This window comes from Saccopteryx bilineata, chromosome 2 (assembly GCF_036850765.1).
Source record: "Saccopteryx bilineata isolate mSacBil1 chromosome 2, mSacBil1_pri_phased_curated, whole genome shotgun sequence".
Taxonomy (NCBI): Eukaryota; Metazoa; Chordata; class Mammalia; order Chiroptera; family Emballonuridae; genus Saccopteryx; species Saccopteryx bilineata.
The window spans coordinates 219,667,529-219,679,904 of NC_089491.1; the positions used below are offsets into that span (position 1 = coordinate 219,667,529).

The following is a 12,376-nucleotide window of genomic DNA, read 5'->3' on the forward strand; positions in this document are numbered from 1 at the left end:
GACCCAACCATCTGCTCAGTCAGGCTGAGAAGAGCCGCTGGTGAGAAGCAGGCAGGAGAGCGGCACAAGGACGTGGTGCGACAGGCTGGAGAAAGAGGACATGCAGGTGAGGCGCTATCGAAGACAGATTTAAAAACTTCAGTATTCATGTCACTTCTTTGCTTTATGCTGGCAACTAAGACCAAACACACACATACACAAATTTTGGTTAATTTACAAACTGTACACTTAAAATTAGAAATCTTAATGTACGCTTATTAAAATTGGCAATCTGTCACCACACATTTATAACTTGAGAGAATAGGCTAATTTTTTGTCTTTTATCTTATTTCTTATTTAGAATAGTAAGGTGAAATCATAGAGCCATAAAATTATGTTACATATAAATGACATAAGCAGAGTAATGACTTTTTTAAAGATTGGGGCAGACATATGAAACTGTGCCTCCCAGTTCTACAATGCAGCCAGCTCCTTCCAGACTCAACATTACAATTTACAAACTATTTGATAAAATTTAATTTACAAAGGAGATCACTCACTGAGCTAAATAAACCATATGTAAGCACTCCATATTTTGCCTGGTGGGTCCTCACAAAAATTAAGGGATATTTTATCGCTCCATATTCATTTTGAAATATCCTCTAATTTTTGTGAGCAGTACAGTTAAAGGCCAGTGAACAAAAAGTTTTCTGAAGGAAATGGTCTGTGGGCTCACAGAGGGAGGCACAGAAAACATACTAATGAACTGAAAATAGAGTTTTTTTCTCAGTGGCAGTCTCCCCATCAGCTTAGGGTGATCCTACAGCACCACCTACTGTTGAAAGTTGTTCACTCCAGTGACCCAAAGACCAGTGCTCGGCTCCCGGCTAGGCCGGCTGCGGGCCCTGGCATGGCACCGCGGAGTCTTGGTGTTCTGTTGCACACACTCAATGTCACAGAACATTAACGTAAGGCAAACCACTTTGGACGTGGGTCAGGTCATCTGCATGGGCAAGGGGGCACCTCTGGGGTAAAGGAGGCATGTATTAACTGTACACATCAGTCAGAACACACTGAACTGTACACTTAAAAGGGTTTCACTGTATGTAAGTTGTATCTCAATAAATCCAGCTTTAAAAAAAGTCCCAAAAGAAAAAACTGTATAAGACTGTCATAACCTCAATTTGAAGTAAAATAGACAACAGAGACTTCAAGAAAAATGAATGGATGTATTCAAAAAAGCAGAATGAAAAAGTTGGAAAAGATGGGAGAGAGTAAAGAAAATGTTCCTCTCTCAGTGAGAAAACAAAGGCTCAGCACGAATATTTACTAACACAGGTTAACTGGATTAATGCTCATGGTCACCGTGGTCACTCCCACCATACAGTTGAGGAGACTGAGCAGCTTGCCCAGGGCACGGTGCTCGGGAGCGGGTCAGGTCTGAGGCCATTCTCACCCTCTGCTCTACCACTCAGGCAATGTGAGAATGCAGGATAAGACCAAAAAAAGACACGTTCCAATGACAAAGGAAATTTAACGTGAGTAGCTTTGGCAATCAGGGAGTGCCAGAGAGATACCATGTTAACCTTTTCCTTTGCCAGAAAAGAAGTCCTGGTGTGGGCCATGGAGGAGGAAAGGCAAACACGTGAATATCATTTGGTTTTGTGATGAACATTTACTGGTCATGATGATACAAAATACAAATGCCATTTTTGGATCTGAAACTGACTAGATGTGGGCATGGGACAAAATAAAGTCTTTTACTTCGATAATGTAAAAGGAAACAGGAAAACAAACTGACCGAAGCTGAGCAGTAAAGTGAGAAGAGGTGGCGGGCATGGTAGATAGGTCCCTCCATCTGTGCAACACAGTGGGGAGCCAGGAGATGCCTGAGGCCCAGGAAACACGGGTGGGGGGCACGCACAGTTCTGAGATGACCAGCAGAGGAATGAGGCTGCCCAATACAGCTGGCTAACCAGTACTCCTCCCCCAAGCCCACTGCCCCTGCCCCTTTTATCAGGGAAGCTATATGTGTTAAATATACACTTTCTTAGTCTCCTTTGTGACTATAGCTGGACGTCTAGTATGGTTCTGTCCAATGAGATACAAGTAAAAATAAGCTGGAGGCTTCTTGAGTGCCCCAATAAAAAGGATAAACATGGGCTGTACTGCCTGTTCCTTCCTAGTTGCTTCTGCCTTGAATGTAGATGTGATGACTGGAGCTGTGACAGCAACATTGCAACCATGAGGGAACGGTTAAGAGAACTGCAGAGACACTGGCCCAGACTCCTAATGTGGTACGCTCTGATTCAACACTAGTAAAAACCTACCTTTGCATTACTTATAATGAAATAAATAAATAAATAAATTCATACCTGTTTAAGCCATTGTAGGTCATGTTTTCCAGTACAGGGGATCCTTGGGTTACGACAGTCTCAACATACGACATTTAGAGTTTACAATGCTTACTCCCACAAAAACTTTAAAAAATTGAGATGTGAGTGTTTCAGTTTATGCCATCAGTGTTGTGCTTACAGACTATGTGGACGACCTAGTTTGGTTGCACGTGGTGGAAGAATATGCAGTATTGCAGCGTATGTACGCTCACCCACGCCATTTTGGGCTGTTAAAAGTGCAAGCGTTCCGTTTGTGTTAGGCTACGGTGTGTTTTGACTTACACCAAAATTCGAGTTACATCACTGTTGTAGGAACAGAACTGTGTCATAACCTGAAGACCCCCTGCACTTTTAGCCAGAAGCATTCCTAACTGTCACAGAAAGAAATGGGAAAGAAGTGTGGATGAGCTAAACCCTCCACTATCTGAACTGAAAGTCAACAAAGAATGTCTAAAACTTATAAAGCAAACAAAACAAGTATATCATTTAGAAATAGAGGTATGGCAGGGACTGCCACCTGCACCCCAATACCTGTTTCTCCCTTCTCTTGTAAGGCAGTGCACCCACATTCCCAGCCACCTTACAATCAGCCATGGTCACGTGACTAAAGGTAAGTCCACTAGGATGAAGACAGAAGTGTTACATGACAGCTCCTGGCAACCTTCTCAAAAAGAGCATGCCCACAGCTTTGTCATACTTTCTCCAACACATGCCTCAACTATGCGTGAGTTCACACACAGCAGGTCAAACACCAAGACAGAAAGTCTGGGCGCTGCCTGACCATGGTGGCGCAGTGGATAGACAAGAGTGTTGACCTGAAATGCTGAGGGCCCCGGTTTGAAACTCCAAGGTTGTTGGCTTGAGTGTGGGCTGGTCAGTTTGAGCACAGAATTACCAATATGATCCCAAAGGTCGCTGGCTTGAGCAAGGGGTCACTGGCTCGGCTTGAGCCCTCCAGTCAAGGCACGTATGAGAAGCAATCAATGAACTAAAGCGAAGCAACTATGAGTTGATGCTTCTCATCTCTCTCCTCCCTTTCTTTTCCTCTCTCTCTCTCTCTAATCAAGAAAGAAAGAAAGGAAGGGGGGGAGAAAGAAAAACAAAGAGAGAGAAAGTCAGTCGTCTGGGGCACTGACAGCTGGAACGCCAGTCCAGCCTTATCTGCTATGCAGACACCTCATGAGGGCAGCCTCTCTCTCCCGTATGCTGCATCCCCAACTCCTATAACCAGTACTACCACTGAGCATTCCAGAAACACAAATAGCCAAAACCCTTTAAAATAAATCAGTGCTGCTTCTAAGGGAGGTGAGGGCTCTGGACCACTGCTTTGTACCAAAGGCCTTTCTAAATTATGTGATTTGTCTGACTTTGATATAAGCTCCAAAAAACATATGTCTGGTCCCCCTACCCCCGCCCTGTGTGCATCACCCAAGGCCCTGCCTCGCCCCCACCCCTCCTAACATCCTCTTTGGAAAGGAGTCTCATCCCGTGGCCTTTCAGAAAGGAGAAAGGGTTTGCTCTATCTGGGGCTACCATGAACCTCCAGAAAGCAGGGCTGGTGCCCCTTGTGCCTCGCAGGGCAGGATGTGAACTGCCTGACAAGCCATGAGTGCTAGCAACTCAGAGCCCTCGAGGTGAAGAACTCATCTCTGTGGCCTACTTTTCCCACCTAGCTTCCTGATTCCAGGACAGAAGAGCAAATGAGGACCATTTTAGACTCTGGAACAACAGGGGCTGCTGGAAGAGTACCCTGCTCCCTGGAAGCTTCAGACAGAACCCATTCTCTGACCTGGGAGCTGGCCTGATCTGGAACTTCACAAAACAGAACTGGGAATTGATGCCTCTTGCCAAACCGACACCAATCAGTCAGGCCAGAAGACACAAAGACACCTTCTTGGTGACAGTGACTAATGCCAGAAAAACAGAGAATCACTTCTCATTCTTAGCCAAGCTTTATTTCACAAACCATTGGGAATGCATACAAACTGAGCAACATCTGGGCTCAATCAGTTATTTTAGCCCAAAATCATTCTAAAGAAAAAAATGTCACGCTTTGGCCACAATATGTAAGGATTCAGAACTCAGCACCATCTCAATAACATACTTCACTCAAAGTCCTCACCTCACTGGTGTTACAGGCAAACCTGGTTCCTTTCTCACAGTAAGTGATGCTGGCACAGCTCCCTCTCCAGGACCCCACTGCTGTTTCAGCCCAAAGCTGCAGCGACCACACAGGGCACCTGTGCCAACCTCTGTGACAGCCCTCTCCTGTCCCACCCCGGCAGCCCCTCTGTAGCACCAACCGCCCCCAAAGTGCACTCCAACCTGCTGCCACTTCCTCCTCTCAGCCAGGGCCCTAGTGACCCCCAACTCCCAACCAGCCCACTCAGGTGGCTGTGGTGGGATGGCAGTGGTGCCCCACCGGTGGCCACAGGTGGAAGTGGTCGGCACATCATAACATGGGGGTCCCAGCATTTTGTGGGTAGAGGGACAAGCAGCACTTTCCAGAAGCAAAACACTGCCCCGCCTAAAGGACAAGCTGCAGGTGAAAGGCACTCACCATCCCCGAGCTCGGACCCTACATGACATACAACACAAGGTATTTCCCATGCTTCCAGCAACCACTCACACTCCAGAAATGGAACCGTTGTGAGGAGACCAGGGGCTGCACATGCCTCTTGCAAAGCGAATCCACGAGTCCCCACCCAGCTCTGCAGCGTGGCTCAGGTGATCATTCAGCACCCAGCTCCACCGGCCTTCCTGGGTGCCTGTCACCGTGGCTCCTTAGACAGCAGTGGTGTCTGAGACTTTACATGATGACGTACACATGATCTGATTATGAGTTCTTAATTTCTCCTTCATTAAACTTGGGCATTTGGGTGCTTTTAAAAATTACATGGTTAGCCTGACCTGTGGTGGCGCAGTAGGGTAAAAGCGTCGACCTGGAATGCTGAGGTTGCTGGTTCGAAACCCCAGGCTTGCCTGGTCAAGGCACATATAGGAGTTGATGCTTCCTGCTCCTCCCTCTGTTCTTTCTCTTTCCTCTCTCTGTCTCTTTCTCTCTCTGTGTCTCCTCTCTCTAAAAAAATGAATAAATAAAAAAATGTAAAAATTAAATTGTAAAAAATAATAATAATAAAATAAAATAAAAATTACATGGTTATAAGTATATAAAGCAGTACTTCTTATGAATTTCAGAATTAAAAAAGAGCATTAATAAGTATTATTTGTTAGAGAAAAAACATTCCGGATGCAGCGCTGATGAGAGATGCTGAGACAGCTTCGAGGTCTAAACAAGAGTCGAGGCTTCTGTGGGCCCCTCTCAGAACGGGCACAGCTGGGTAAACAAGTCAGGAACGCCGCGGTCAACCCTGGGTGCCCCAACGTCAGGGGACACTCTCTCATGTGAAGACACAGAAACGACTTCAATCTTTTTAAGGAATAAGCAAGGCAGAAGCAGCATCTGTACCCGACATTGCACACGAGGCCGCACCAAGCATGGCACCGCCAGGGGTCCTGAGACCGCGGACGGCACGGGGGCAGTGGTGAGGAGGGCTTCACCAGCAAAGGCTTTTTTTTTTTTTTTTTTAGCCAAAAGAGTTCATGTTTATTTACTTTCCTTTTCCAAGCCATCCTGAAAAAGGAAAAGAATATACATCAGACTATTTGTTGCCAAAATTAGTTCTCACTTTGTGAAAAGTAGAACAAAATACAAACTTTCTATCATACAGTCGTCTGTGAGCCTGGAATCTAGGAGACATGACTCATGATACGTCACATCTGATAACTGCAGACCCTCTCCTCTGCACTCTTAGCGTGTGCTTCGGATATCTCCTTTGTCCTATTTTTTTCGATGGCTTTAAGGACAATTTATTTGTGCAAAAGATTCAAACTTTATCTCCTCATCGCATGCTTACACGGTGTAAAAATACACGAGCAGCCCAGCTAATGCAACTGTTCACACCCGCAGGCCGTTACACGTGGGCAGTCACAACCACACTTCACCCAGCAATGCTAGTACACTGTCCCCTGCAGAGCCCCCCCCCCCCCGGGAGTCTAGCATTCGATAAATAAAGTGACAGAGAAGCTGACTCCATGTCACAGATCAAGCTAAAAGAAGGCCTTTGGCTGGAAATAAACTCCAGCCGGGGCACAGCCACGGACACAGCAACCCCAGCATTCCGCCCCGTCCTCACACTCGCACTGCCTGGTGCTGCAGAGAAAGAGTCAGCCAAGGGGCAAGCAGAACCCTTTCTCAGGTCTCCCTAGGGACCAGTCTCCCTCCACTCCTGACATTTACAGACTCACAAATGACCAGTGGGGCCTCTCCTGGCACACACTCAACCCAGCGGGCAGACGTGGGCACGTCGTCAATCCCCAAAATTTGTCTTGACTTCTCTCAAAAGCAGATGCTGAATCACATAATAGTCCCCAAAAATAAGCACTAAAGAAATTTTCTTCTTATCACCTCAAAGAAAACGATTTACGGTAAGAGGCTGGAAGGAGGCACCAATCTTCACAGGATGACCTGAGGCCAGAGGCAGCACCGGGCTCCAGGGCCACCAGGGGGCAGCAGCGCGCCAGTCTGCAGCGGCTGCAGGGACTTGGGAGATTGCAAAGGAATCTGTGGCTGGGAGTGACTCAAACACATTTTAGAAGGTGTGAATGGTTTACATCAAACATAAGTCATTTTTATTTTTTATCATAGCAACGTTTGAAGGTTCTCACCTACCTTGGAACTGGTTCAGTTCCTATGTCTGCTCTGTTCCCAGGCCCAGGCCTCTGCTAGTGCGTGCAGCACTGAGATCCTGAGATCGTGAGAACGTGTGCAAGGCCAGTGCACTTCTTTAGCTTTCTGAGGTCTCCATGTCCAGCTTGAAAGACTTCACTCTGTAATAAAAAGATCCAATAATTTACATTAACTCAATATTAGATATTTTTTATCCTTTCAGATATGAACTCTAATAACCAATATTCAATTTAAAAATATTCCTATAGACAAGTTTAAATTATTTTTAATGCATTCTTATAGGTTTTATTTTAAGCTGACACACAGTAATTGATCACACCTTCATCCCCCCCTGCCAGGACAGGCCCACAATCCATATGTGCTGCCAACACACAGGAGCCAAGAGGCACCAGACGCAGAACAAAGAATGCGGCCTCAGGTGGTGCCTGTGTGAGCTTTGCTCCCTCAAGGCGAGCTAGCATGCAGGTGACTGCAGACAGATGCACACTAGCCTAGGCGTCTCCCGCCCCTGCTGCCCAGGACGAGGAGTCATGGGCCACCCAGCACAGGTACCACAGGCTGCATGTCATTCCCTCTCTGCACAAGAGCAGGAAGAACCAGCAAGTCACTAGAGAATATTTCCACTCTAGTGGAAATATTTTCCAAATCTTATATAAGTAATATTAATATTTTCTTTTTGAAAAACAAGTTGACACCCAAAGGAAGGGAAGTCCTTGGGCAGAGCTGCACACTAACATTGACACAGGAACCAACGGGTCGGAGTGGGCACAGATATTGAGGCTGGAGTGCAGATGAGGTCGTCTGAGTATGTGGGATCCCTGACTGTGCAGAGAGCCCAGCCATCAGCGTGCTTCCCCAGGTCACTGAAGCCCTGTCACAACTACTGATCGTTGTGGGTGAGAACTATCCAGTCTCTGAGACCCTTCGACATCTCCCAGCGTGACTGCTTGGACTCACCAGTACCATGTGTCAGGCCTCTACTAGGACCATCCCAACAGTGATGGCACCAAGGAGCTGCTTTAGGATTAACCATCCAGGTGACAGCTGACAAGGGCCACCAGCCAGCCGTTTGCGGTAGACAAGAAGAAAGCTAATGCATCGCAAGTGCAGCGTGGTGACAAGAACATGAGAAAAGTCCGAACAAAGGACAGAGGAGGCTTTATCTTTCTTGCAAAAGAGAGTTAGAAGCCGAGGAGGAAGCAGCATAGGAACTGTGGTCTGGAAACAGGAAGCAAGTCAGTAAACAAAGCTGAGAGTTATGATCCTGCCTCCTCAGCTCGCCTAGACCCACCAAGTGAAACACACAGGAAATGCAGCCACCTAAAACTCTAAAAAGCGGGAAACAGAGGTAGGGTGGGACAAACAGAAAGCCCCAACAGCTGGGCAGCTCTGTGGCCTCCAGCTCCTCACACGCTTGGGCGGGTGACCCAGCCCCACACCTTTCCAGAGCCTTCTCCCGCAGTGCTCCTGGGTTCAGGACCCCTGCCCTGAACAATAGCGTGTGACCCCACACTATTATAGGAGCTGGAGGGGCTTCTATGACAGGTGCCTATCTAGCTCCTAACACTGGGAGATTCAAATGCCATAGCCATGCTGGTAAATAGGGGGTTGTGTAAGATTTAACAACCTAACACTAATAGGAAGCACAGAACTAGTTGTACTAAAATAAATGTATCACTCAGCACCCAACAGATTGGCTGTGCCAGTAATAATCATACTGATTAAATGAAGCAATTGTGTTTCCTTTTAAAGTAATATTTATCATTCTAATTTAATTAGACTGGAAATTAAGGCCTCACTCTGCCAAAAGAAGTCATTTTCTACCTTGTGGCTGCATAAATCCATGACATGAGTGTACAGTTAAACACAGATTTCAACAGAGCAGGTTCTCTGATGTTTAGAGACACCGATTATTCCAAAACACAGAGGCTCGATACACTCAGGACAAGTGAACAACGGGTAAATAATCAATTGATTGGAAGATGCTAAAACAAAGAAGCCTTCTTACTAATTTCTCAAAGTGGCTTCTATGTTAAGTGCTTAGTCTAAGAACGGGTATCCACCACAGAAGGATGGGAGCCAGCGGGCTCCAGCGAGAGGACGCAAGTGGGGCCAGAGTCACCGAGCCCGGGGGCAAAGGACAGTGGAGAGACACCCTGTGGCTGAGATGCTTGCTGAGAGGAAGAGTGGAAGGCCTCTTGGCAGAAGGCACCACAGACTAACATTGTATAAGAAAGAAAACCCAGTCTGTTTTCAGAAAGACAGCTCTGTTAGCTCTATGGGCAACAGCTAGAGGGTTGAGACCAGAGGTTAAGAAGGCATTTGGGGTAGAGGGATGGCAGAGACTAGCAACATCAGCAATATCTCGGGGGTGTGATAGGGGGACTTGGTGACTAAGTCCAGGTGGAGAAATGAAACCACACCTGGGCGACTCCAAGGATCCTGGCTCTGTGAAGGGGTAGATAGAATTTGACAAGCAACCATGAGAAAATCAAGACAAAATTGTAGAAGAGGGTGCTTTTCCATTGTTCTGACTATGAAGACCTCCAAAGCATGTTAGCTGCAGCCACTACTATTTCAACTTTGACAACGACAACTTTCCCTGGCTAACTGAGGGAACATCAGAGAGGAGTCGGCAGCAGAGAGTGAGATCCTGACTGTACGGAGAGAAAAAGCTGCCAACCCGAAATTCCAGACCCAGCAAAAAGTCTCTTCACAATAACAACAAAGAAAGATGTTTTCAAACAAATAACAGCCGAGAAACTCTGCTTAACAGCATACTCTCTCAGAAGAAATCCTAAAAGATACAGAAGAAGGACAATTATCTTGAGAAGAGGTCAGAACAACAACAAGAAAATAAAGATAACAGTACGTGGCACATGGGAACAGAGACCCCACACACCGTTCAGAAAAGAAAAGTCTCAGCTCTTGTTATGAGACCAGGGTAACTTTGGGAGTAAACCTGTCAGCAATGTTACAGGGATTACAAGTTAATGGTCAACTTCTCTTATGAACGGAGACATTCAGAATTTAAATCTAGTGATATATAAAAGATAGTACATCACAAACAAGTTAAATGTGTACATATTGAGGATGCACAGTTCGCTGAATGTTTGGAAATAAATCAGTATGCTGCTTCAACAATGACACTTCCATTCAAGAGTGCTTTCACTGAAGACTCCTCCATAATTCAAATTGGTATTTTCCTAAATCTCCATTTGTACAATGAACCTGACACTCTTCTTGAAAAATACATTCAACCTTGGGGAAATAACTGTAAATAGTGGGGGAAATTAAAGAAGCTGATAAAATAAAAGCAAATGTCTTTGCCAATCACGGAAATAAAGGCTAAGCACATAAAGTCGCCACACCTTCCTTCCCCTAGAAGAAGAAAAGGCCATCGAGCTTAGAAGACGCAGCAGAGCTGTGGGGACAGCTAGAGATGGTGTCTCTGAAGGTTCCAGTGTCCATCATGAGTGGAGCCAGAGGAGAAGGCAGGAGGGAGACACTTGGCTTTACAGCCTTTCCGAGTCTCTTTTCCACATGTGAGAAGACCACTTGCAGGGGTGGGGTGCCACTAAGAGAGAACAGCTGTTTTCCAGCTGTGCCCAGAGCAGGTATTCATCCAGAGCTCATGAAGTCCATGAAATTACATACAGAATGCTGTTTATATGTCCAGGGGCATCTTTTTATTAAAAAATGTACATAGCTTTAATCAGGTGCTCAAAGAGCCTCTGGCCGGCATGCTGGTTTAGCAGGGAAGTCCAGAGTCAGCCCTCCCTGGGGACTGAGAACTGACCCAATCCAGTCCTTCCTCTGGTGCTTCACCAATAAAACCTCACAGCCCTTCTTTCCCAATATGACTATGGCTAGTCAGCGGAAGGTAACCTACAAAGAGACTAAAGGGCACTAACATTCAGAATTCACAACCTAAACCTGGGGTGTTACTAGAGTTGACAGAGGTCTAACTCAATCCCAAAACGTGTGGCTTCCATGCTCCACGGCAGAGCTTACTCCGCCACACACCCGCCGCTTCTGGAGGACAGCTGCTTCTCAACGACTGCTTTTGTTTACCGGGGATTTTAACCGCCACCATTCTTGTTTGTGCAATCATACTGTTAGTTCTGTTTCATTGTCTCACATTAGTTTAACAGGGGTTGTTTGTGTGTACAGTGATGAAAACTTCATCCTTTTTAAAACCATAGTTTCTCAATAACTAAACAGTTTTAAATCATCTCCAACTTTATCGTAGAACAGATGCACAGAACCCCTCCACACATACTTCTGTGAGGTAGTGACATTTCATTTATTGATAATGAGCTGACCTCGGTGTGTCATTTAACTAACTTGCAACAAACAAACACACTATCAAAGAGTAACAAAATTACCCAGCTCTTTTTAAGTTTATGGAATTCTCCCACAGTATAAGATGAAGTCCCATGAAGGATTTGATACATGCTGCTGACAAATTTACTGGAACTGACTCATTTGATTTCTTCCCAACTGTCTGATAACTTGAGCAATTTTCCACTGGAAAGAAATAGCCACTCAGTTAGAGATGTCCAGGTGCAGTATCCTGTAGCTAAGGGTGATCTAAAAGGTTTTTTCCCTCATTGCAGAATCAGCCTCATTTTTTATTTTATTTATAAATAATTTTCTGTATTTTTATATTAAATGTATTGGGGTGACAATGGCTAACAAGATCATGTAGGTTTCAAGTGTACACAGTGCGCACCTTTCTTCCCAAGACCCAGTTAAAGTGACAGAAAAGGTTATTTTGGGCAGTGAATGAACGAAAATAACGTTGAAAAATTACAAAAGGGTCTGAGCTGTAGAAAAGAACACTGGCTTACATGGTTGAGGCATTAAGCGATGATAGCAGTGCAGATGTGGAGGGCAGGGGTGCCCCAAAGAATAAGGAGCCATAACAGAACCTCTACTCCTAGATGAGACCTGAGGACAAACTCTCTGAGACAGTGTGAGGTTTTCCCAGGAGGACCCCAGAATGGTCACTGGGGCTGGGAGAGAAGCGTGTCAGGTGAAGTGTAATTCCTAACCAAACCGTCAGCCACGGGAGGGAGAGGATGAGGCGGAGTGATTTACCCGCGAAAGAGCAGGATCAAGTTAGCGTCCGACTTCTCATTAGCAATGGAGACTCCGGAAAAGAATAGAGAAAGCTTTCCGAGTTCACAAGGAAAGTTATAGGCTCCTAAAATTCTAGAGCCAACCTGACTATCAATCAAACACGGGG

General features: G+C 45.8%; 1 protein-coding gene across 2 annotated transcripts in view; it reads right to left on the reverse strand.

Annotated features, from left to right (window-relative positions):
- ADARB1 (adenosine deaminase RNA specific B1) overlaps positions 1-12,376 on the reverse strand; it is a 129,954-nt gene that overhangs the window by 62,857 nt on the left and 54,721 nt on the right. Inside the window, exons 2-3 of one of the 2 annotated variants that reach the window (XM_066259196.1) lie at positions 7,108-7,265; positions 5,286-5,454 (exon numbers count right to left, since the gene is read on the reverse strand). In XM_066259196.1, coding sequence (XP_066115293.1) covers positions 5,286-5,372 — 87 coding nt within the window. In that variant the 5' untranslated portion in view covers positions 5,373-5,454; positions 7,108-7,265. The remainder of the gene's footprint in view (positions 1-5,285; positions 5,455-7,107; positions 7,266-12,376) is intronic. The other variant, XM_066259198.1, reaches the window with a different exon arrangement.